Below are 26,780 nucleotides of genomic sequence, written 5' to 3'. Positions count from 1 at the left end.
ATTCTCCAGGCAAGAATACTGGAGTGGGTTGCCATGTCCTTCTCCAATGCATGAAAGTGAAAATTGAAAGTGAAGTCGCTCAGTCATGTCAGAAGAAGGTCTAGTTAACCCAATATTCAAAATATAACCCAAATACTTCCATTTCTCCCCATGTCCTTGGTTGCTACCCTGCCCCAAGCTGCTGTCCTCTCTGCCCGGCTTGTGGCAGTAATCTCTGGTCCTCTGTGTTCATTCTTGCTTCACCCCACTCTATTCTCCACAGAGCAGTGAGAACAGTTTTGAAAACAAATCAAATAATGTCAGTGACTCTCCTAAAACCCTCCAAGGGCTTTCCTTTCTTCTTAGGATTCCCAACTCCTTAGCTTGGTCACTCTGCTTCACTCACTCTCTCCCAATCATGCCAGGCTTCTTTCTATTCTTTGAAAACAACAAATTCTCTCCTTCATCCAGGTCTTTGCATTTGCTGTTCTCCTGCCTGTAAGATTCTCCTTTCAGGCTCCTTGAGGTCACTCCAAAGGCACCTTCTGTTACCAGCCCATCTAGAGTAGCTCTTTTCTCTCTATTCCCATCTCCCATGTCACCCTGTTAATTCCCTGCACAGCACTTGCTGAAATCTGAAGTAATTTGGCATATTTACTTATATTGTGCCTCTTCTGATTGGAATATAAGCTTCATGAGGTCAGGGATCTTGTGTCTCTGTTCACTGCTATATTCCCAACAGCTGGGTGTCTGACATATCCAAAAATTACTTGCTGAATGAATAAATGTGTAATGAAATCCCTGAGAAGTCCAAGATTGCTACTAAAGAAACCTTTAAAATCTGGTATTAAAAAAGACCTATTATGCCCACTTTCTCCAGTATTACTCAGCATAGTTTTGGAAATCCTAGCTATGGCAATCAGAGAAGAAACAGAAATAAAAGGAATCCAGATTGAAAAAGAAGAAGTAAAACTCTCAGTGTTTGCAGATGACATGATATTATACATAGAAAACCCTAAAGATACTATCAAAAAATTACTAGAGCTAATCAGTGAATTTAGTAAATTACAGGATATAAAATCAATACACAGAAATCACTTGCATTCCTATACACTAATAATGAAAAATTAGAAAGAGAAATTAAGAAATCAACCCCATTTACTATTGCAACAAAAAGAATAAAATACCTAGGAATAAACCTACCTAAGGAGATAAAAGAGCTATATATAGAAAACTATGACACTGATGAAATCAATGATGACATAAACAGATGGAGGGATATTCCATGTTCCTGGGTTGGAAGAATTAATATTGTGAAAATGACTATACTACCAAATGCAATTCACAGATTCAATGCAATCCCTATCAAATTGCCAATGGCATTTTTCACAGAACAAGAACAAATAATTTCACAATTCATATGGAAATACAAAAAACTCAATAGCCAAAGAAAGAAGAACGGAGCTGGAGGAATCAACCTTCTTGACTCCAGACTATACTACAAAGCTACAGTCATTAAGACAGTATGGTACTTGCACAAAAACAGAAATATAGACCAATGGAACAAGATAACAAGCCCAGAGATAAACCCAGACCCCTATGCACACCTTATCTTTGACAAAGGAGGCAAGACTATACAAGGAGAAAAGGCAGTCTCTTCAGTAAGTGGTGCTGGGAAAACTGGACAGCTATGTGTAAAAGAATGAAATTAGAACACTTCCTAACACCATACACAAAAATAAACTTAAAAATGGATTAAAGATTTAAATGTAAGACCAGAAACTATAAAACTCTTAGAGGAAAACATAGGCAGAACAGTCTATGATATAAATCACAGCAAGATCCTCTATGACCTACCTCCTAGAGTAATGGAAATAAAAACAAAAATAAACAAGTGGGACCTAATTAAACATAAATGCTTTTGCACAGCAAAGGAAACTATAAACAAGGTGAAAAGACAACCCTCAGGATGGGAGAAAATAATAGCAAACAAAACAACTGACAAAGGATTAATTTCCAAAATATGCAAGGAGTTCATGCAACTCAATACCAGAAAAACAAAAAACCCAATCAAAAAGTGGGCAGAAGGCCTAGACAAACATTTCTCCAAAGAAGACATACAGATGGCTCATACATTTTTTCATGTTGAGCATGAAAAAATGCTCAACATCGCTTATTGTTTGAGGAAATACCAATCAAAACTGCAGTGAAATATCACTGTACCAGTCAGAATATCATACCCCAGTCAGAATGGCCATCATCAAAAAATTACAAACAACAAATGCTGGAGAGGGTGTGGAGCAAAGGGAACCTTCTTGCACTGTTGGTGGGAATGTAAACTGACATAGCTACTATGGAGGACAGTGTGGATATTCCTTTAAAAACTAGGAATAAAATTACCATATCACTCAACAATCCCACTACTGGGCATATACCCTGAGGAAACCAGAAGTGTAAAAGACACATGTACCCCAGTGTTCACTGCAGCACAATTTACAATAGCTAGGACAATGGAAGCAACCTAAATGTCCACTGGCAGATGAATGGATAAGGAAGTTGTGGTACACATACCCAATGGAATATTACTCAGCCATAAAAAGGAATGCATTTGAGTCAGTTCTAATAAGGTGGATGAACCTAGAGCCTATTATACAGAGTGAAGTAAGTCATAAAGAGAAAAACAAATATCATATACTAACACATATACTTGGAATCTAGAAAGATGGTAATGATGAACATATTTTCAGGGAAGCAGGGAAGACATAGACATAGAGAACAGACTTATGGATGTCGGGGGAGGGGAAGGAGAGGGTGGGATGAAAGGAGAGAGTAGCATGGAAACATATACACTAACATATGTAAAATTCTTAAAGAGATGGGAATAGCAGACCACATGACCTGCCTCCTGAGAAATCTGTATGCAGGTCAAGAAGTGACAGGTAGAACTGGACAGGGAACAATGGACTGGTTCTAAACTGGGAAAGGAATACATCAAGGCTGTATATTGTCACCCTGCTTATTTAGCTTATATGCAGAGTGAAAGTGAAAGTCGCTCAGTTGTGTCTGACTGTTTGCGACCCTGTGGACTACACAGTCCATGGAATTCTCCAGGTCAGAATACTGGAGTGGGTAGCCTTTCCCTTCTCCGGGAGATCTTCCCAACCCAGGGATCGAACCCAGGTCTCCCGTGTTGCAGACAGATTTTTTACCAGCTGAGCCACAAGGGAAGCATATATGCATAGTACATCATGCCAAATGCCAGGCTGGATGAAGCACAAGCCAGAATCAAGATTGCCAGGAGAAATATCAATAACCTCAGATATGCAGATGACACCACCCTTATGGCAGAAAATGAAGAGGAACTAAAGAACCTCTTGATGAGGGTGAAAGAGGAGAGTGAAAAAGCTGGCTTAAAACTCAACATTAAAAAAACTAAGATCATGGAATTCGGTCCCATCCCTTCACAGCAAATAGGTGGGGAAACAATGGAAACAGTGAGAGACTTTATTTTCTTGGGCTCCAAAATCACTGCAGATGGTGACTGCAGCTGTGAAATTAAAAGATGCTTGCCCCTTGGAAGAAAAACTATGACAAACCTAGACAGTGTATTAAAAAGCAGAGACATCACTTTGCAGACAAAAGTCCATATAGTCAAAGCTATGGTTTTTCCAGTAGTCATGTATGGATGTGAGAGTTGGATCATAAAAAAGGCTGAGCACCAGAGAATTGATGCCTTTGAGCTATGGTGTTGGAGAAGACTCTTGAGAGTCCCTTGGACTGCAAGGAAATCAAACCAGTCAATCCTAAAGGAAATCAATCCTGAATATTCATTAGAAGGGCTGATGCTGAAGCTGAAGTTCCAATACTTTGGCCACCTGATGTGAAGAGCCAACTCATTGGAAAAGACCCTGATGCTGGGAAAGATTGAAGGCAGGAGGAGAAGGGGATGACAGAGGATGAGATGGTTGGATGGCATCAACGACTCAATGGACATGAATTTGAGCAAACTTTGGGAGATGGTGAAGGACAGTGAAGCGTGGTAAGCTTCAGTCCATGGGGTCAGAGTTGGATACAACCGAGCGACTGAACAACAACTATATGTAAAATAGATGGCCAGTGGGAATTTGCTCTATGACTCAGGGATCTCAGATCAGGGCTCTGTGACAACATAGAGGGGTAGGACAGGCTGAGACGTGGGAGGGAGGTTCAAGACGGAAGGGACATATGTATACCTATGGGTTATTCATGTAGATATTTGGCAGAAACCAATAGAATATTGTAAAGAAGTTATCCTTCAATTAGGAATAAATAAATAAAAATGTTAAAAAAATAAATAACACACCAAAAAAGGCCTATTAGTAATGTCTTATGTCTTTTGGGAAAAAATACTTCAAGAAATGCTAGAAGTATTTTTTTTTAATGTTGCAGTATAATGGGGTGAAAATAACAGAATTTTCAAATCAGATAGGTATGTACTCAAATCTTGGTTCTGCACCTCACTACCTGTGTGGTCTTTGGCAAGTTAATTTGCTTCTCTGAGATTCAGTTTCTTCATATTTTAATGACAGTAACAATAAAAGACTTTGGAGGTAGCTGCATTAAACTAGATAAAGTAATGCACTTAGTATAATGCATGTTAAGACATATCACTAAATAAACGTTAGTTTCCTTCCTTCCCATTATCATAATTATGATTTTTACTTAGTGGTGCTTAACAAAGTTTATTCAGTGGTTTCCCTGTTAAGGGATACTTGAGTCACTTCCAGATTTGTTCATATAACCTTTCCTTCCTTGCATGATTTTCCTAGCACAGATTCCCAGAAGTAAGATTACTAAGATGGTATGAGCATTTACAATTTCCTGATGCATATTGCCAGATTTTATTTTAAAGGGATCGTGTTTATTCATAGCATCAGCAGCCAGTAACTCCAGGCTTCAATTTGGTACTCTTTCCAGCCTGACATATTGTGATTTCTTCTGCTTCCTCTCAATTTTTGCTACTATGATAGGCAAAAAATGGCCATTCAGTTTTTAAAATTTTGTATGTCTTACCTCATTAAAAAAGAGTATGCGTTTCCCCATATGTTTGCCTTCTAATGGGCTTCCCTCATAGCTCAGTTGGTAAAGAATCTGCCTGCAATGCAGGAGACCCTGGTACAATTCCTGGCTTGGGAAGATGCCCTGGAAAAGGGATAGGCTACCCACGCCAGTACTCTTGGGCTTCCCTTGTGGCTCAGCTGGTAAAGAATCTGCCTGCAATGTGGGAGACCTGGGTTTGATCCCTGGGTTGGGAAGATCCCCTGGAAAAGGGAAAGGCTACCCACTCCAGTATTCTGGCCTGAAGAATTCCATCGACTGTATAGTCCATGGGCTTGCAAAGAGGCGGACACACTGAGCAACTTTCACTTTTACTTTTCCTTCTAATAGTATTCCCATCTGTTTGTGCCTTCACTTATTTTCCTTTCATGTAAGCACATTCTTGTCATGGGTGCAAAGACCCAGAATGGTGGCTCTCAGACCTGCTTGCAATGCCTCCTGTGGAGCAGGGGTGAATAGGAGTTGGTGCTGTGATCCACTCCCTTTGGAAATTTGGTAGCTTCTTCTCTTCTGGTTTGCTGCTTGCCCTATCTCTTTTCTATACTCCTTTTCCTGCAGCTTTTGCCTTAAATTTGGTGCAACTCAGAATTGTATCCTGAGTCTTTAAAAATGTTCTTATTGTAAAATATAACACACAGACATGCATACAGAAAAGTGTTTAAAACAAATGTATAGTTTATTTGTATGTTTATAATAACAGCTATAAGCGAACACCGGTATGACCACTACTCAGTATACAAAACTAGAACCTTGCCAGCACCTTAGAAGCCTCTCCTGTGTTCTCACCAATTACAGTTTCAGTTCAGTTCAGTTCAGTTGCTCAGTCGTGTCCCACTCTTTGAGACCCCACGAACCGCAGCATGCCAGGCCTCCTTGTCCATCACCAACTCCTGGAGTCCACCCAAACCAATGTCCATTGAGTTGGTGATGCCATCCAACCATCTCATCCTCTGTCATCCCCTTCTCTTGCCCTCAATCTTTCCCAGCATCAGGGTCTTTTCCAATGAGTCAGCTCTTTGCATCAGGTGGCCAAAGTATTGGAGTTTCAGCATCAACATCAGTCCTTCCAATGAACATCCAGGACTGATCTCCTTTAAGATGGACTGGTTGGATGTCCTTGCAGTCCAAGGGACTCTCAAGAGTCTTCTCCAACACCACAGTTCAAAAGCATCAATTCTTCAGCGCTCAGCTTTCTTCATAGTCCAACTCTCACATCCATATATGACCACTGGAAAAACCATAGCCTTGACTAGATGGACCTTTGTTGGAGAAGTAATGTCTCTGCTATTTAATATGCTGTCCAGGTTGGTCATAACTTTCCTTTCAAGGAGTAAGCGTCTTTTAATTTCACGGCTGCAATTACCATCTGCAGTGATTTTGGAGCCCCCAAAAATAAGGTCAGCCACTGTTTCCACTGTTTCCCCATCTATTTGCCATGAAGTAATGGGGACCAGATGCCATGATCTTCATTTTCTGAATGTTGAGCTTTAAGCCAACTTTTTCACTCTCCTCTTTAACTTTCATCAAGAGGCTCTTTAGTTCTTCTTCACTTTCTGCCATAAGGGTGGTGTCATCTGCATATCTGAGGTTATTGATATTTCTCCTGGAAATCTTGATTCCAGCTTGTGCTTCTTCCAGCCCAGCATTTCTCATGATGTAGTCTGCATATAAGTTAAAAAAGCAGGGTGACAATATACAGCCTTGACGTACTCCTTTTCCTATTTGGAACCAGTCTGTTGTTCCATGTCCAGTTCTAACTGTTGCTTCCTGACCTGCATACAAGTTTCTCAAGGGGCAGGTCAGGTGGTTTGGTATTCCCATCTCTTTCAGAATTTTCCACAGTTAATTACAATTTACCCTTCCTCTTATAAGGAGCCATTCTCTTAACTTTATAACAGTTTCCTTGCTTCTTTTACAAGTCTTTTTTTTTTTTACCATCTATGTATCCCTAAACAAGAGTTTAGTTTTGTTTATTTTTGTACTTTATCTAAATGAAATCATACTATATGTGTTCCTTTTTGCCTTACTCTTTTTTGTTTGTTTGTTTTTAAGGTGCATGGCATGTGGGATCTTAATTCCCTGACCAGGTATTGAATCTGTGCCCCCTGTACTGGACTGAACTGAACTCCTTTACTGGAAGCACAAATTCCTAATCACTGGACCACCAGGAAACTCCCCTGCACCTTGCTTCTTTTGATCAACTTTATATCTGTATGTTCCATACATGTTCTTGCATATGGCTATAGTTTAATTGTCATTGCTGTATAATATTCCACAGTTTATTCATTCTCCTTTTGATGAACTGTATGATGGTTCCAGTTTGGGCTGGTATATGCAATGCTACTATGTATTTTCTGTATATATTTTGGGAAAGATAGGCACACATTTCTCTAAGATATATAGCTAGGAGTGGAATTGCTGGGTCCTGGGGGATGTGTACCTTCAACTTAAATAGATAATTACAAACTATTTTCCAAAGTGGTTGAAGCAATTCCAATCCCCGCTGCTGCTGCTGCTAAGTCATTTCAGTTGTGTACGACTCTGTGTGACCCCATAGATAGCAGCCCACCAGGCTCCCCCGTCCCTGGGATTCTCCAGGCAAGAACACAGGAGTGGGTTGCTATTTCCTTCTCCAATGCGTGAAAGTGAAGTCGCTCAGTCTTGTCTGACTCTTAGTGACCCCATGGACCACAGCCCACCAGGCTCCTCTGTCCATGGGATTCTCCAGGCAAGAGTACTGGAGTGGGGTGCCATTGCCTTCTCTGCCGATCCCCACTAAGGGTGTATAATAGTTTCTATTCCTATACCTCTTCCTCAACCCTATTTGTTGTCAGACTTGAAAATATTTTGCCATAAGATTTAGAAAACTATTATACGTAGAATCTTTTCTTGATCTTTTCTGCTTCTATTGGATCATTACCATTTCTGTCCACTATTGTGCCTGTCTTTGGATGAAATGTTTCTTTGAAATTTCCAATTTTCTTGAAGAGCTCTCTAGTCTTTCCCCTTCTGTTGTTTTCCTCTATTTCTTTGCATTGTTTATTGAAGAAGGCCTATTTATCTCTCCTTGCTATCCTCTGGAACTCGAGATGGAGATCAAGAAGAGATGGAAAGAATACACAGAAGAACTGTACAAAAAAGATCTTAATGACCTGGATAACCATGATGTGGTCACTCACCCAGAGCCAGACATTCTGGAATGTGAAGTCAAGTGAACCTTAAGAAGCACTGCTGTCAATAAAGCTAGTGAAGGTGATGGAATTTCAGCAGAGCTATTTAAAATCCTAAAAGTTGATGCTATCAAAGTGCTGCACTCAATATATCAGCAAATTTGGAAGATCTAGCAGTGGCCACAGTACTGGAAAGGGTCAATCCTCATCCCAGTTCCCAAGAAGGGCAGTACTAAAGAATGTTCAAACCACCAAACAATTGCACTCATCCCCCATGCTAGTAAGGTTATGCTCAAAATCCTGCATGCTAGGCTTCAGTATTACATGAACCGAGAACTTCCAGATGTCCAAACTGGGTTTAGAAAAGGCAGAGGAATCAGAGATCAAATTGCCATCATTTGCTGGATCATAGAGAAAGCAAGGGAATTCCAGAAAAACATCTATCTTTGTTTCATTGACTACGCTAAAGACTTTGACTGTGTGGATCATAACAAGCTGTTGAAGACTCAGAGATGGGAATATCAGACCATCTTACCTGTCTCCTGAGAAACCTGTATGCTGGTCAAGAAGCAACAGTTATAACCTTGTATGGAACAACTGACTGGTTCAGGATTGAGAAAGGAGTGCAACAAGGTTGTTTATTGTCACCCTGTTTATTTAACTTATATGCAGAGCACATCATGAAAAATGCTGGGCTGGATGAGTTACAAGCTGGAATTAAGATTGCCGGGAGAAATATCAACAACCTCAGATATGCGAATGATACAATTGTAATGACAGAAAGTGAAGGGGAACTAAAGAACCTCTTGATGAGGGTGAAGAAGGAGAGTGAAAATCCAACTTAAAAATAAACAACTAAAAAAAAATTAAAAAAATAAACAATTAAACTTAGTTTGCTGTACAGCAGAAACTAACACAACATTGTAAATCAACTACACTTCAATAAAATAAAATATATTTTTCAGTCTGGTGGGTGTGAAATGGTATGTTACTGTGTATATGTGTGTTTTACAGCTTTATTGAGGTATAACTGATGTAAACCAAACTATATGTATTTAAAGTGACAGTTTGATGAGTAAACATCTGTGAAACCAGAACAACAATCAATATAATGAACATATCCATCACCTCCTAAGCTTCCACTGCCCCTTGGTAATCTGTCGCCCCTCAATCTTCATTTCTCTCTTAGATGAGGTTAAGCACATTTTAATGATTATTGGATATTTGGAGTTCTTTTATAATGAGTCTATACAAGTCCTTTACCCATTTTTCCTATTGAGTTTTCTTTTTATTACTAATTTGTAGGAGTTCTTTGTGTATTCTGAATACCAATCTTTTGTTGGTTGTAAGTGTTGAAATATCTTTTCTTTTACTGTGGCTTTTGTTTTCACTCTTTAAATGGTTTCCTAGGTTTTTTAAAATATTAATTTATTTATTTTAATTGGAGGTTAATTACTCTACAATATTGTATTGGTTTTCAAATAGTTGAATTTTATCAATTTTCCTTCATGGTTAGTGGTTTTGTATCTTATTTCAGAAATCTTTCTCAACTTTGAGGCATGAATATATTTTCCTTCATTATCTTCCAAAAGCTTTATATCCTTGCTGTTCATATTTAGGTTTTTGTCTACTTGGAACCAATTTCCTACTATGGGTAAGGCTCACTTTTTATTGTGTGAAATAAATAACAGAATGATGGTCTTCTAAGTATTTATTGAGCCCTTACAGCAACAAATAAAAATAAAGAATGAAGAAATACAAGAGATATTTATGTGATAGAATCTGCAAAGCTTATTGCATGTAGCTTATTGAATGTAAGAAGAGACATCTATGAAGGTGTCCAGGCCCCTGACTCATGCAAATGAGTGGATGATGACATGATTCACTAAGGAATGAACCACAAGAAGAAGGGTAATAGGTGTGACTGAGACAGCCCAGGAAAATCTGTAAAGGAGAAGGAGGAGAAAGTCTGAAATACAGGCCTGAGTACTCCAACTTGCCAGGGTCTAGTTCTGGTGGATCCAGGGTAATTCGAAGGGGGGATGGAGTCGGTGTCTTAGGAATTAATTGCTTAATTAAAGATATGGAGGGAGATTAGAAAGAAATAGTGTAGTAGAAAAATGAGTGGAGAAAAGATGCTGAATAACTTCGTTTATGTGGAAAACCAATAAAGTTCCAAGACAAGGAACTTGCACCGTCTATGTTAGGCCATAGACGCCCACTTGAATAGCGGAGGGTGCCCCACCTTGGGCTCCCTCTAGCGTGGGTCTTAGAAGCCCAAGCAAATAAGTAGACACTGGAGAGCCTTCACATTCCAAGGGATCAGCCTGAAAAAGAGAGGGAGGGAGAGGGAGAAAGAGAGAGAGAGAGTCGACACGGGGGAGGCCAAGCTTGTGCAAAACCCCCATAACTTTATTATTTAAAAGGTGTTTATATACCCTAAGCTTTACATAATGGAAGATAGAGAGTCATGCAGGGGCAGCAGTCCTAACCCTTTCTGTATATCTTTTTGTATACAAAAGGTCTCAGGTGATTTACATTACCTTCTGGCCAAGAGGCCTGTTAACACTTTATGGCTCTCTTCTTTAATGAATGTTAATCTCATTTCCCCTGAGTATTTTTCTTTAATCTGCATCACCCTCAAAGCACTAAAGTTACATCTCTATAGAACAAAGGCGCAATGGGTTATAACAAAGAAGGTACTTAACTCAAAGATCTATGTTGCTACTTGTTTTTTTTTCTGTATACCAACTATATCAACAAATAAAAGATATGAAAATTTGGCAGCAAGTATTGGCTCAACAATGAAGCCCTTAATCAGCCCTATTCTAATGATTTTGACTCCTTGGAAGCCCCTACATTCCTAGGATGTTTTGAGCTTCCTGTGCCTCTCGCAGTCGGGAGGCCGCAAACAATCACATGCGCAGCTGAAAGAGTCCTGCAGGCAGGCTAGAAAGCCATCAGAGGGGTTTTTGGATTGAAATATTCTTATTATGCCTAGGAGACTTATCATCTAAAAGCTCTAAATTAACTTTTTCCAGAAAAAGGTGGTGGGGGGACAGCCCCCTGTTAATGTCAGAAAAGTAGGCAAAAAGCACAACGCAGTAAGGCAGGCAGATTCTGGTTTTGGGGCAGATGCACAAGCAGATTCAGCGAGGCTCCCTTAAGGCCGGACTCGCCTTTGCCTGTTGGACCCCTTAACCTCATGACCTTTGCCACGGGCGGGACTCCTCATGCTGGCTCCTGGCATCAACTCAAGAATGGAGGCTATTGAGAACAGCATGGAGGTTCCTTAAAAAACTAAAAATATAACTACCATTTGATCTTGCAATCCCGCTCCTGGACATAAAGCCAGAGGAAAACTTGGTCTGAAAGGAAACACACACTCCAATGTTCATTGTAATGCTGTTTACAATTGCCAAGCAACCTAAATATCCATCGACAAAGGGATGGATAAAGAAGATGTGGCATGTATGTACAATGGAATATTACTCAGCCATTAAGAAGAATGAAATAATGCCATTTGTAGCACCATGGATGGACTGAAAAATTTTCATGCTGAGTGAACTAAGTCAGACAGATAAGAAGAAATATTGTATGACATCCCTTATATGTGGAATCTAAAAATAAATGATACAAATGAACTTATTTACAAATCAGAAAGAGACTCACAGACTTAGAGAGTGAACTTATGGTTACCAGGGTAAGGATGGGGGAAGGGATAGTTAGGGAGTTTGGGATAGACATGTACACACTGCTGTATTTAAAATGGGTAGCCAACAAAGACCTACTGTATAGCACATGAAACTCTGCTCAATGTTATGTGGCAGCCTGGATGGGAGGGGAGTTTGGGGGAGAATGGATACATGTATATGTATGTCTGAGTCCCTTTGTTGTTCACCTGAAACTATTGCAACATTATTAATCCACTATGCTCCAACACAAAATAAAAATTAAAAAAAAATATGGTGGAGAGAGAAGCAAGGGAAATTGCAAAGGAGTGCTCAGGTAAGTGAGTGGGAAGCCAGGAGAGTACAATGTCAGGGAGGCCAAACGAAGAAGCTTCTCTTTTAAGAAGAAGCTTATTGAGAAGAAGACGGTGCTCAATGGTACCAAGTGCTTCAAAGGTATAAGACAGAACTGAAAGCATCACTGGAAATTTTTGACATGGAGTTCTTCAGTGTCCTCAGGACAATATGTGGACATGGTGGAAGGAGGAGGGTAGAACTCAGATCAGAGAGAGTTGTGAAAGGGTGACACATGAAGAACAGAGCTGGGCAGTGGTGACAATTCTTTCATGATGTTAATTTTTTTCTTGTTCAATATCTATTGGTTTCATATTTGTTGGTTTGATATTAAGCAAAACCAAAGAATAGATAACCTTCCTTAGGAGAATTTGAGGTGTTATAATTTTAAAATATATAAGTAAAATGACTTTTCATAAATTGCAAATGTTCACAAAATATTATTTCACACAGCAGTGCAGAGTTGAGACTTTTGACTCATGAAGGATCAAAAATTAAAATTTGTTTTCATCATCAACTCTTGAAAGAAATAAATTAGTTAAAGTGTAGTTAATGTTAAAGATTATCCTATCCTGATTTTTTTTTAAGTTGAAGTATAGTTGATTTACAATATTGTGCTAGTTTCTGGTGTACAGCACAGTGATTCAGATATATGTGTGTGTGTATAAAATATACATATATATAATATATACACATACATACATATATACATTCTTTTTCACATTTTTTTTCTATTATAGGTTATTATAAGATAATGAATGTAATTCTTTGTACTATACAGTAGGGCCTAGTTGTTTATCTTTTATGTATAGCAGGGTGTTTCTGCTAATCTCAAACTCCTAATTTATCCCCTCCCCTGCTTTCCCTTTGGTAACCAAAAGTAAGTTTGTATGTCTTTGAGTCTGTTTCTGTTTTGTAAATAAGTTCATTTTTATCATGATGTTAATTTTAATGAAAGGAGATGAGACATGGGATGGTGGCTGAGAAGTGATGTGAGGTTCAGGAAGAGTCATGTTTAGGATGAAGAGATATGGCGGTCTCTGTTCCATCCAGGAGTCAGGAGAAAGGAATCCCAGGTTATTGTATGACCTCCACATTGCCTTGTTATTTCCAGAGAGTGACCTCTCCACCCAAAAGGCCACACCATCTCAGCTGATGGCTTTGCTTCCTATTTCACTGAGAAATTTGAAGTAGCCAGAAATGAACTTCCTCAGGCTCCTATATTCACACCAGTCCATAAAACCTGTGTTTATGCCCAAATACTCTGCTTTCTGTCCTGTTACTATGAAACAACTCTCTTCACTCCTTATAAAAAGCCAGCCAACCCTTCCTCCTGTATTCAGGGTATTATTCACTCTCACCTTTTCTTTCTTTTTTAAAAAATTTTGTTGACATATGGTTGATTTACAATGTAGTATTAGTTTCAGGTGTACAGAAAAGTGATTTAATTATACATATATGTATGTATTACATATACATGTATATACATATACATTCTTTTCCATTATAGGTCATTACAAGACATTGAATATGGTTCTCTGTGCTATACAGTTAGATCCTTGTTGAGTATCTATTTTATATATAGTACTGTGTATCTGTTAATGCCATTAATTTGTACACCCCTTTCCCTTTTGTTAACTATAAGTTTGTTTTCTATGTCTATGAGTCTATTTCTGTTCGGTATCATTTTTTTAGATTCCACATATAAATGATATCATGTGATAGTTGTCTTTCTCTGTATGACTGACTTAGTATCACCTTCACCTTTTCAATGGCTCTGCTTCATCAACAGGGCTGTAGAGTGAACTAGTCTCAGCAGTGGCCCCAGTGGACTGTAAACTCCATGGGGAATGGGCACACTATCTGTTTTGGTCACTACTCTACCCTCAGCACCTAACACCCTGCCAGGCAGATTGCTGTTGTTGTTCAGTTGCTCAGTTGCGTCCAAATCTTTGTGACCCCATGGACTGCAACATGCCAGGTCTCCCTGTCCTTCATTATCTCCCAGAGTTTGCTCAGACTCATGTCCATTGAATTGGTGATGCCATCTAACCATCTCATCCTCTGTTGTCCCCTTATCCTCCTGCCTTCAATCTCTGGTGGCCAAAGTATTGGAGCTTCAGCATCAGTCCTTCCAATGAATATTCAGAGTTGATTTCCTTTAGGATTGACTGGTTTGATCTCTTTGCAGTCCAAGGGACTCTCAAGAGTCTTCTCCAGCACCACAGTTCAAAAGCATCAATTCTTCGGCACTCAGCCAGCTAGGTAGAAGGAGCTTGTTACATTTTTGCTGATTGGATGAATAACAGAAGTGGCTGGGGGAGCACACAATGTCTGAGCCATCTCTCATGCTTGATAGATGCTGACACCATTTTATTCCTAGTGTCTATGATGGATTGACTTATCCATTTGCATCTATGACATGCCTTCAGAGAAAGTTTGCTAATGGGCATGAATGAGGCTTGTGAAACACCAAAGGCCAATTAAGGCTACTGGCATGTATCCTGAAATGGTGACAACAATTTAAGAAAGCTATACACCTCATCAAATGAACTGTCATCTGTCTGAGGTAACAGAAAATAAGAATTTGTGTGTGTGTTTTTTTAAAGATTTATTTGGCTGTGCAGGGTCTTCACTGTTGTGTGCAGACTTTCTCTATTTGTGGTGAGCAGAGTCTACTCTAGTGCTCAGGCCTCTCATTGCGGTGACTTCTCTTGTTGTAGTGCATGGGCTATAGGCACACAGGCTTCAGTGGTTTGGTACAGGGGGTTAGTTGCTCCATGGCATGTGGGATCTTCTTGGACCAGGGATTGAACCTGTGTCTCCTGCATTGGCAGGTAGATTCTTAACCACTGGACCACTAGGGAAGTCCCAGAATTTGTAAGTGTTTAACCTGCACTGTGCTTGGGAGAAAGACACCTGTGATGGACACAGAACTGTGTTGGCCAGATCCCTCTTCAAGGGCAGATGTTGCTCCAGCTGCTGGGAGTGCTGTCAGCCAAGAACTTTCTAGAGCTGTCCCCCGCCTGTGGGGACTGCCTCTGCTGGAGAAAGTCACCTCACCCAAAGTCAGGCCATTGATGGGATGGCCCGTAGCCAGGGACTGACTGAAGCAGGGGTGCAGGACAACTCTGATGGGTCATATTACTGCTGGAGCTCTCTGTAGAGTCAGCCAAGGCTATCTGGCGCCTGCATTGCTGCTCTTTTCCCCTTCAGCCTAAGCCTGTTTCCTTCCCTTCTCTCTCACAGATGTCAATCCCTCGGACATTTCCTAACAAACATCCCATACACCAAACTCCATCTCTGAGTCTGCTTCCCAGGGAACCCAACTACAACAAGGTGTCACAGGCTCAAATGCCTTCAGGAGCCTGGCAGGTGATATAAATGAATGAAGCTAGTTGGACTTCATATAACAGGGAGTGGTGGGGAACTGTGTAAAGTGGACTTTGTGTCCCATCTACATTTTGAAAAATTAAAAACCAACATTAAGTACTCTGGGCAATGTATAAGAACTCAATTCAGTCTGTGGGCTTCCTGTTGACCTGTATGACCTGTGCTTTAAAGGTATGCTCTCTCTTTGGTTAAATATACTGGTATATTTAAAGTATTTGAAGGCAAAATATCTCTTTGCCTTTAACATGTAGTTTGTGACTTTGGTCAATGTGGATCAATCCCTCAAAGCTTCCCCAGCTCATGGTTGGGGGTGAAAGGGGGCCCAGACCCTGCTGGAATCAACACAGGGTCTCATTGAGGTACTGCATGCCGTGAGGCCCACATCAAGACAACCTCCTTCTCCGACCTTGGTCTTAAGTCTTGATACCTGCTATTGTCTGAGAGTAGCCCTGGACCTTCTCCCTTCCCCTGTAAACTTTCTAGGTTGTTTCCAGCTCTGCAGTGTCTTTTTGGAAGATCAGTCCAGTGGTATCAGGGGAGGTGAGCTAGCACGGGGACTGGGAAGACAAGAAGGCTGGTTGCAAGGGCCTCACCCTTAGAGGCCTGAGCCGATTGGGATGAGAACAAAGTTTTGGATGGGACTTGACCCATGAGTATAGCTGTCACCACTAGTATTGTGGGACCATTCCCTTCTCGAGGAAGGAGGTAATCTGAGCCACATCTGGTCTGCGTTTTTCGCTCCCAGTCCTGACTCACTCTAATCTGCCCCTGCCGGGTGGCTTCATTGAGCCAAAGAACAAAGAGGGAGTGCGTGCCCTGAGCACAGTTGCTATGGCAACCTCCTCCCCTCAGGAGCCTGGTGACTGCTGCCCACTTCAGCAGAGCTGTGTTTGTCTGAGACCCCTTGTTGCTTCCAGGAGTAGTTGAATGAGAATCCCTGAGACAAAGTCCTTAAGCATGGATTCCCTGCCCATATAACGTAGATTCACAGATGGATGGGTTATGTTTCTGTAAGACACTGTCCTGCATATCTGTTTTGGGCTCTCGGGGGTCTGTGAGAATCAAAGCTCATGTTTGTGGGCCCCATACTTGTGTTGTTGGGAAAAGGTACTCACAAACTAGGCTTAGTATCTGGATAAACGAATCATTGCTATAATGAGAACGAGAGGATGAAACAGAAAATGATTTTAACAGAAAAAATTTATTTTAAGAAGACACAAACAGCTCTAGCTATATAAAGAATACAGTTCAATCGCTGGTAGCAAGCCAGTAAGGAATGCTTTTTTTTTTTTTTTAAGGAAAAAATAAAAAGAAAGAAAGACAAACAAGACCCTTTGTAATATCACCCCACAGAGGGCCCCCTTCCATTCTGTGTTGTAATTCCAAAAAGACTGGGATGACACTCTTCTCCTAGTTTATGTTGCTTCTTGAAATTTCAATCCAGGGATACAGTCTCATCACTGGGGGAATTGCCTCATCACTGTCTTTCAGTTTAGGATATTGGTCTGCAAGTTCCTATCTCCCTAATTTTTCTAGAGCGCATCACACCCACTCAGTAAGCACTGAATGGTAAGCACTAACTTAACAAAAGTCCTCCTGACTGCAGAGTACGACTAGCCAATCCTCTTTCATCATTTTGTTTTTGGCAAGTGTGCTACTTTTGCTGCTTTAGAGTCCAGGGTACAAGCCTGGTTCCCTCAAGGCTGGAAATCCTAATCAAAATGCAGAAAGGAATTGTTTCATGAATGTTTTTAAATAGGGAAATCCTAAAATTACTAGTGTCTCTGATCTTTAAAAATGTGGATTTCAGTAAGTGGGTAAATCCCTGGGCTCAAATGACAGAAAGCAAACTAAAGGTCCCCAGAAACAAAGTTCTTAGATTTAAAAAATCTTGCAGCCTGAGAAATATGTCTAAGTGACAGAATTCATATGGGATTAAAGTCCTAGCTCTCTGTATGTTGGCTGTCCAAAACTGCCCCAGAGGAGTATCTTCAAATGGCTTCCTGGGAGAAGTGAGCATAAGCCAGCGGAAAGAAGGTTTCAAAAGACAAAAAAAGGGAAATATCTCCGGAGCCCCTACTATCCCCTACTCCTTGACCAGCCCCATCAGACCTGGAACTGGACCAGAGAACTGATGAGAGAACTGGATAGTGTGTGTGTGTGCGTGTAAGATACACTAGCAAATGGGACCTTCACAGTCTAGGTGGAGAAACCATGTTGTTCTCACACACAGGCACATAACTTGATATTCACTGGTATCCTCCAATATTTATATGAGCAAATGTGAAAATGTGAAACTGAGCTTTACACTCCCAAGCAGCATGAGAGGTAGAGACAGGAGTGAGATGAAGAGAGATGTGGAGGAGCTTTAAGGAATCCTTCTAGAGGCTCAGAAAACAGGAGGTGGCAGTGTGCTGAATGCCTGCTGGCTGTGGTGCTGCGTGGGGCATCCCAAGGAGCCTATTCCTGGGGCTGGGGGTCAGGGATGCAGGCGGTTTAGGCAGGGGAAAACTGTGGACATAGAACACCTTCCATACCTCATTGGTTTCATTGCTGGGGCTGAGTCTAGAACAAGTCCAAATCACATTAAAATGGGCACATGGACATTTCAGATTTTAAAACCAGCCATTGGAACCAAGAGAGCTGGTGATTTTCCTAGGAAACTGTAGACGGAACTGGAATCTCATGGCCTGGGCCACCAGCCTTTCCAGAGATGGCCCTGAACATGTGATGGAAGTACTGGGCAGAGTGGGACTGATGACCAGGGCCAGGGGTCCCTGATCACAGTTTGGAATGAATGAAATAAGAAAACTCAGAAAACCATTCTTTCCTGCCAGCTTAACCCACACTCGAGGAAGCAGAGGCACATTAGATAACCAGTACAGGAGATCTGGAGAAAAGAATGAGGGTTCTACACTGAGGTAGTCAGAGAGGGAGAGGGGCAGAGACAGAGACAGACTGAGAGAGTCTAGGAAGGGCATCTGTCAGAGAGTACTGGTTGGCATGTGCAACGCCTTTCCAGCCACCTCTGTGCAGCTGAGTCTGACACCGTGGTACATGGAAGGGCAGTGTGCACATCACCCAGCACACAACCCAGTCATCACGTGGGTCACAGAAATGCCCGACCCAGGGGTCAGGAAACTATGACAATTTCAGTCTGCAGCTTTGTACCGCCCAAGAGCTAAGAATAGTATTTACATTTTTAAAGTGTTGTAAAGCAAGCAAACAAACACTAACAAAGAAGAAGACTATACTACAGAGACCATCTGTTCCTTGCCCACAAAGCCTGAAAGAGTTACTATCTGGACCTTTATAGTAACAGTTTGTCAAACCTTGGTCTAGATGAAGAGGAAAATCCCACCAAACTCTGAGTATTCCTGAAAAGGGAAACCAGAGCAGGTTCAGGAGAAGGACTGGAACAGTGGGATAACTGAAAACACCACTCCATCTGATGAGTACTGCCTGCAACTCCACTAAACCACACTAGTGAGGTACACATGAGCTTTGGAAGGAAGCCTGAGAATAGCTAAAGAGAGAGTCATAATAAGGAACATTAGGCAAAGCATGTTCTGGAAAACAAACAGCATGCAGAGCTCAGTACTGATGAGAAAATTCAGTTATTGTTTGATAAAATTGAGATAGAGTTTGAGCCCAGGGATTGATAAAATATCAAGAAGTTTCTAGAACACAAGTAAGTATCTCATGAGCATCTAACAGTCTGAAACTATCTTGTAAAGTTTAATAAGGGAAGAATAAAGTAGATTCTAGGAAAGTCTATATTGCTTTGCCATACTTTAAATAAATACCAGTTACAAAAGTTCACACTGAAAAAGAAAATAGAGGTGTGAGGGATATGGACAAGAGCATTTTTCATTTTTCAAAAGAAGTCACCAGAAGATGCCCTTCTGTAAGAAGCTTCTCTCTTAAAACATGGAATTTGACCTACAAAAATTCAGTTTTTCAAATAACTCTTAGAGAAAACATCCACTGTAAAGAGTAGGGCATATATATTTAATTTGGAGGGAAATGAATGTTTCCATACTGAAAATCAGATTTGTCTTTGGATTCATGAACATTTTCCTTAAAGCATATGTATTATTCACTGACATACCTAGGAAATTCATGTGTCATAATAGTAGAAGCCAGCTGTGGGTCTTCCATAAATGCAGTGATTTGGATGAAAAAACACTGGGCCCAGAGGCAGGAGAACTGGGATTGAGGCTGGGCCCTGCCACTGCATGACCTTGTGTAAGTTATTTAACTTTCTGGGCCTCAGTTTCCTCATCTGTAAGAGGAGAGGTTGGTCCCTTTCAGCACTAACATTCCATGACTACAGATAAATATAGAAATAAGATCAATACAACAATCTAAAAATAAGAAATAATCCCCAAAGTAAGCTCTGGAGTCAGTAGAAAAAAGTAGCAATGAAATATAATAAAAAGAATTAAATTTTAACTACTAGCCAGAGTAAATATATCTCATTTAAAAATTAATGAAAAGATTTGTAATTTACAATTGATTAGGAGAGGTAAGAACATACATGTTGCTATTTCTTCACCATCATACATATGGAGGAGGAGATGAGTGTCTGGTGACTTGTACAATGAGCACAATGCTGCGTTTGCATGCAGAACATTTTGTAAAATTGGACATTAAAAAGAGCTCAACACCACATAAGGAATAAAGAAAAAGTAGTTAACTAGTTGCTGCAGTTCAGATTTTTTTGCAGATTTGTTGATATCAAATTCCACAAATATGCAAAATCTTAAAAATTAAATCTACTTCTATAAGAACCTCCCTAGAGAATAGCCACCACAGGGAAGATAGACATTTAAGGGTTGGCAGTATCAAACAAATGTAACACCTTTTCTTTTTCCTATTTGTGGATTAAAAAATTGTTTTTAAACCAAAAACAGGCCAGATGTGCTGGCTAAGTCAAATCAAAAGTTTCTGCAGGTTGAGCAAGTAGTTGATTCAATATGATAATTACTTAACACCAAGTAAACATATTATCTGATGAACATGATAACATAAGTCACATGGCTGGAGATTGATCACATAATACAATGACAGCAGAAAAGATAGGAAAGGCTAGAATCATTTCGAGTCATGGCTATAGTGACTCAGGAGCTTGAAGAAGTAACAGCACTAGCGCACACACACACACACACACACACACACACACACACACACACTATTCGGATACTGCTGCTGCCGGTCCTGGGACCATGCTTTGAGAACCACTGGCCTAGATTTTGGGCTTTACTGAACAGAAGTAGATACCTATTTCACATAACTCATTACTTATGCAAATTTTTTTGCTTAACTTATTAAAAGTGCCTCAAATGTGTGCCTATGACCATTTCCTACTGTATTCCTCTACAAAATGTTTCAGATTATTAAAAAATTTATTTCGTATCCTTGTTAAAATCCTTATCATTTTTGCCACCCTTTTACAAAGTTAGCTCTTTGCATCTTTTTCTCACTCTCATCATTTTAAATCCATAATAGTTTAGTCACTTATAGCTGAAAAACACACAAAGGCTTTGGAGGGACCGTACTCTGGAATAGATCTGGTCTCATTCTCACACCAAGAGGAAGTGGTAGCACAAAGAAAAGGTAAGGGTTGGGGCCGAGGCTGCGGGCAGTAAAGTTGCACCTTGAAGAAGTTTAATAATCACCACTGATACCAGATGGCTGACACTGATCTGGCACTTACTGGACAGTTTCACCTTTCATAAACAAGACACATTTTCACAAACTCTTCAAATCCTTGTGTTTTTTACTCAAATGATAAGTAGTACTAATTGCATTTGTGTAAAAATGTTAAGGTACAACAGGAATTACCTAGGCCTTCTAAGTGTCTTGAGTAGCCATTTCTGAGACTCCCTTGGTAGAAACCATACTGAACAGCACTGAGAATCAGGAGAATTTAATTGACCATCAGCAATTTACTTAGATAGTTCCAGGAGATTAAGGTATTTTCTATATTTAGGAATGAGTTATCAGTGAATTTGACCTTTCCATGGTGAAAAATATACTTCTGTAACTGACAGATGCCTAAAATTCTACAAGTAGAACATCATTCCTTTGGCTTAAGGCTTTTTCCCTGTTAAAATGCAAGTGGCCCTCCAAAGAGGTTTCAATAAGCCTTATAATCTCAAAGTAAAGGAATTTCTTCCTTTCCTGAGAGTATGCTTTCCTTAGCAAGGAGGAGGACAAATGAGGAGGCATTCAGGAGAGTAGGTACCAAGAAGCAAGGTCTGCGGGGAATGGAGCAGAAAGAGGAGACAGAGGATGCCAATGACAGACCTCCAACTCATTCATTATTTTGCTGAAGGGCTGTCTCTGTCAGGATTCCTACTGAAATGAGTGCTAACTTGCCACTTGGAGCAGGTTACTTAGAAATCAGCCACGTTTTCTGATAATATTGAAGAGTCTTTGATGTATAGGCATACAAAGGTTTAGAACCATGGAAAAATTGATGGCAATGAAACATTTGGTGCAACAACAGATAGGGAGTTACCGTCCCCCTTCAAATCAGAAGAACCGTACATGTCCATAGGAAGAAGTTAAATTGATATTACTTTACAGAGTGCAAATTGCAAGGCCGGGATTAGGGTAAGGCACTTACATGGCCCTGAGAGTGGGTGCCTCCTTAAATTCTGCACCCCAGGTGCCTCACTCACCCCACTCTAGCCCTGGCCCTGGCAAATCATATTAAAATGAAGGCTGGCCATTGTGTTACATACTTGGTGATAATCGAAGGCTGCACTGGAGGAACAGAGCACTGACTATGAACTTGTCCTTTTAGGGAACAGTTTGTTGATGAGGAAGAGGGCAGGTGCATGGACAGATCTGCTCAAACTGATGGGTCTTGTGGGATCACAATCTGACCTGTGTCACTGGAGAATTAAAATGGGTCTTTGGTGACAATCTTGTTATAAGAGCCTTGCAGACTCTCCTCTGTCTTTGTACATTCAAGGTAATGTTTCCAGATCAACTGGTTGATTTGTGGTCAGTAAGCTAGCATGAGCTTTTTTGCTTCCTATGATCTTGCCTCTTTTTTTTTTAAAAAAAAAAAAAAGTTCACAGGAATACGTACTGAGGGACATGTTGGCGCCAGGTGGAAGGCCCAGGTGACAGACTGAGGCAGGCAAAGGACAAGAGACAGCAGCAAAGATTCCTGTTGTGCTGAAAATGACTTGCTCTCCACCCTCAACCTTTGAACCACAAACACATAATGAATACTCACCAAGGGCAAAGTGCTCTTAGCTATCGATTAACCTTCCCCCCTGGGGATGACTCCCTCTATTCCTGACTAGACAGAAGTCAGTCCAGCGGAGAACCCTGCTGCTATTAGTTGGAATCAGAGGAAACAAAGGGACAGAAACAACTTGAATTGGAAGTTGATTTCCTGGGGCTAACTTCATTTCATCTGAATCCCTTCTGTATTCCACCTTCAAAAATTATTATTTTTATTCACACTAGTAATAGTGGCAACAGTGCGTTTTCTGAAAGTCTGACTGGAAGGGGCTTTCTGCCTCTCTTCTCATCTTGGCAGAGTAGGTGCAGAAGGCAGCAAACACTGCGGCTTGTGCCTAGGTGGGAGACAGAGTTGGCGTTACGATAAACAAGGGGAAGCAAAATGTTGAGTGCTAGGACTAAGAGAGCTGTCTGGTATGATGTTCATCAAAGATTGATAGAAATTCTATAGTTTGGTTGTTTGTTTAGGACTAAGTCCACCTGTTGCAATATTAAATGATTATTACCAGTCCTCAGTGTTACCTCTGACCACTCCATCTCTGCCCCGAATCCTTTTCTGCTAATGGGAACAACACTGGGTATTGGAGGGCCATAGTGAAGATGTATAAGACTTTCTAAAAATTGCAGGCATGCAGAATATTGCAGAGGAAAAAATGTCAAGATGTCTGGGTATTCCGCTTTAGAATCTTTGGGGAAAACCACCAGAGGCGGCAAAATGAGGCGAGAGACAAAAGTTGCAAACAAGAAGCTTCCAAAAGGTCAGCAGAAGTAACAAGTCTTATACAACGTGAGTCTCATACTCTGTTTTATAGCTCATAATGGTTCAAGAGTAGAGGGCCCCGGCAGTCTTTCACTTTTGTTAGGCAAAAGAATGAACACTCCATTTCCCCACAGAGGAAAATGTTTCTGTCCTTTGAAATTCTGTGTTGAGGGCAGACAAGTGTGGTATTTGTATATAAATTAAGGCTAGGAATGAATCTTCTTTTACTTTAGGCAAAACCTCTGAAATCTAGTCAGGGCCTTTGCACCAACTAGTTGGAATGCTTTCAAAAGCAACTGAGCTTTTGGTAACTGTCTATTATTTGAAGTAGCTTCTGTCTAAATCAGGGGGAGGTGCTGATGGCAAGGGAGTGGATGGGCCTGGTCTGTACTCAGAAGTCTAGGGTTCAAAACTGAACCAACCAAGGGCCCAGGCCTAGGGCCCCTGTGCGAGAGGCCCAAGTCCCATCAGCGCTTAGTGTGGTCTTCCAGCTGCTCTGTCTGCTGTGTGGGCAGCTGGGCTAAAGGGTTTGCTTCTTATTGAGACCTATCAAAATCAAGATCTGCTTGTCTCTGGGGGGACGTTTCCACATCCTCCAAGAGGTTGACCAATGAATCTGTTGGGTTGGGGGTGAAGGAGGAAGAGGTCAGGATACCCTCTTTGAGAATTTCATTTGACTTTCTTTTTTCCTTCTTGGGAATGGTGGACAATTAATTTTCCATTATTGGTCAGCTAGTTTTCTTTGTTCAAAGCTGTCTGTTTTTCCCCTCAACCTCTCAGAAACCAGACATATGAAAATCAAATGAATCATGGCTCTTGCTTTGCTTAGAAAACTGAACTGACAAGAATAGTTAGTGTCTATAAGCTTTGGCAGAGGGTGGGGGGAAGGCGTCACAATGATTGTTCTGGTGCTCTGTCAGCATCCCATTTAACAAAGTTCTTACTTTCTCCCCTAGCATGGTTAATTGAAAACTGGTCAACCAGCAGAACCTAAATGGCAAAAAGTAGCCCTTTTGGGGGGGTTATGGACCACAGTAACTTGCAAGGCTGCCTGTCAGATTTTCGCTCTATCCTTTTAGTGTGTATGTTCTCGCTTGGGAACAGAGGAAGATCTCCTTCAAACAAAATAAAACCAACCACAATCTGAACTGAATGGTGGTGGGCAAGTTACACTTAATTTCTCTCCTCCTTGAGCCTCTGAGGATGCTCTTCCTTCAGCTAATGACTTCCTGTAATGAATGCTATATGCAAATAAAACCAGAGTTCTTCGAATGCAGCGTGAGCTGGGCACAGACACTAGCTATCGTTGGTGGCAGACACTTGAAGGATCTCAAAGCACATGTGTGAGTTACCTTGGGTAGATGTGAGTGAACAAATGGCTGCCTTGTTTGTTGACTGAGATTGGTTCATCCAAAGCAAGCCAGTTCTGACCTTTTTTAGCAGAGGAGTGAGGAGGGGGAGGTCTATATGTTTACTGAAACTCATCACCCTGATCTCCGTGTAGACAATCAAACTGAAAAAGGCATGAAGTTCAGGACAGAGTCACATTCATATTTTGCACTACAAAAGCCATCCAATCAACCCCATGCCAAAATAAGTGCACACCTGCAAACCTCTCATGGGAGAGAGTTAACTGTGGTTGAAGAGGCATTAGAGTCCTTCTGTTTCTCCATACAAGGTCATCAGGGCCTTGATGAGAAAGCGAATAATCACCATTGGCACCCTATATCCCCTGGGATTGGCAGCCCTCAAACTGCTCTCTCACTGTGCCCCTCAGTGACAGAAGCCAGGGATGGAGCAGCCTGGTGATTGATTGAAAAGATGGCACATGTGCCCTTGCATCTGAGAATTTCTTCTAAGTGCATACCACTGGGGGAAATACGGAGAAAATCGGTACTCAGTAATGGCAAGATTTTAAGTATGAAAATGTAAAATGTCTGAAGATGATTAAAGTGCCTGATAAATTTAGTTCTAGATGTGGCCTCTCTCCTGCTGTCCAGAGTGTAAGTTAATGTCAAAGAAATGCAGGCTTTTTTGTTATGTTCTTTTTCAAAACCTTCTTTTCCTCTTCCCCCTTCTCTACTCAAGTTTAGTAACTAAACCTTGTTTGCTGAACCCAGGGCTTAGGTACTGGGGTTATCAGGGGTTTTGTAGTCTTTTGAAAATTGTGCAATAATTCGCCGAGCCAGTGGGTTAGTGGTCTTCAGCAGTTCGGCTGCTGAGGGGCGGGACCTTGGAGTTGCCTTGCTTCCCTTCTTCTGTAGCAAGGCCTTGAAATCATCATTTCTGCCAGCATCTAGGTTGGCACTGCCGCTTGACCCTGCAGAGGCAGCCAACTCACTGACTGGAGACTCAGGTGGGTTCCTTACTGGTGAGTGGGAGCTTGGTCTGCTGCTGCCAGCAAAGGTCTCACCAGGTTCCTTCCAGCCAAGCAGCTTTCTTTTGGACCTGAATAAGAGAAAGTGTGCTTTCAGTGAATTCATGTGCAAACATTTCCTAATGCTTCATATAGTGTCACGAGTGTCAGTGACATGACCTGGGAACTTCCATGCAACAGCTTGGCGAGCAGTTATACCTACCAGCTTTCTCTCTGCTAAGTCCTCAGAGTTCCTCGTCTGGTCTCCTGTCCCTATACTCCTTTCAGTCCCCACATCTGGAGTCACTGGGCCTGTGCCTGCAGGCTCAGTCCTGCCCAGGTTCTGGGACCAAGGAAGAATTTCAGGAGTCAAGGCTAGTAGCTCAGTGACTGAATCAAGACAGCCTGGGAGCTGATCCTGTTCTGAATTTGTGCTCCAACTCCAATAACTGGGCTCTTTCCAGTTTCCTCACCGTTGAATTCCTGCTTTGTGCCCCAGTCCAATAACTGGGTCCCCCTGTGGTCATTCTTTGTCTATAACTGGGTCCCCGTGTGGTCATCCTTTGGCTAAGTTTCTGCTCTGATGCTCAGCCTGGTGTCCCACTTCACTTTTTGATTTTTTTTTTTTTTTGGTACAGGAATTCTATGAAGGGTTAAATGTCTCTGACTGTAGGCAGAGCTGTGAGAGAGCAGATGGAGCCACAATAGGCCATGTGGTTGCTAAGAGACGAGGG

General features: G+C 41.2%; 1 protein-coding gene across 8 annotated transcripts in view; it reads right to left on the bottom strand.

The window, feature by feature from the left end:
• Nucleotides 1–16,846: 16,846 nt before the first annotated feature.
• LOC138931074 (NHS-like protein 2) overlaps nt 16,847–26,780 on the bottom strand; it is a 76,972-nt gene continuing 67,038 nt past the window's right edge. For all 8 annotated transcript variants that reach the window (XM_070291812.1, XM_070291813.1, XM_070291808.1 and 5 more), the window contains one exon: nt 16,847–26,138. In XM_070291812.1, the coding sequence (XP_070147913.1) occupies nt 25,814–26,138 (325 nt within the window). In that variant the 3' untranslated portion in view covers nt 16,847–25,813. The remainder of the gene's footprint in view (nt 26,139–26,780) is intronic.

This window comes from Ovis canadensis, chromosome X (assembly GCF_042477335.2).
Source record: "Ovis canadensis isolate MfBH-ARS-UI-01 breed Bighorn chromosome X, ARS-UI_OviCan_v2, whole genome shotgun sequence".
Lineage (NCBI taxonomy): Eukaryota > Metazoa > Chordata > Mammalia > Artiodactyla > Bovidae > Ovis > Ovis canadensis.
Note: the sequence above shows the minus strand (reverse complement) of the source record. Positions and strands in the feature narration are given on the sequence as shown.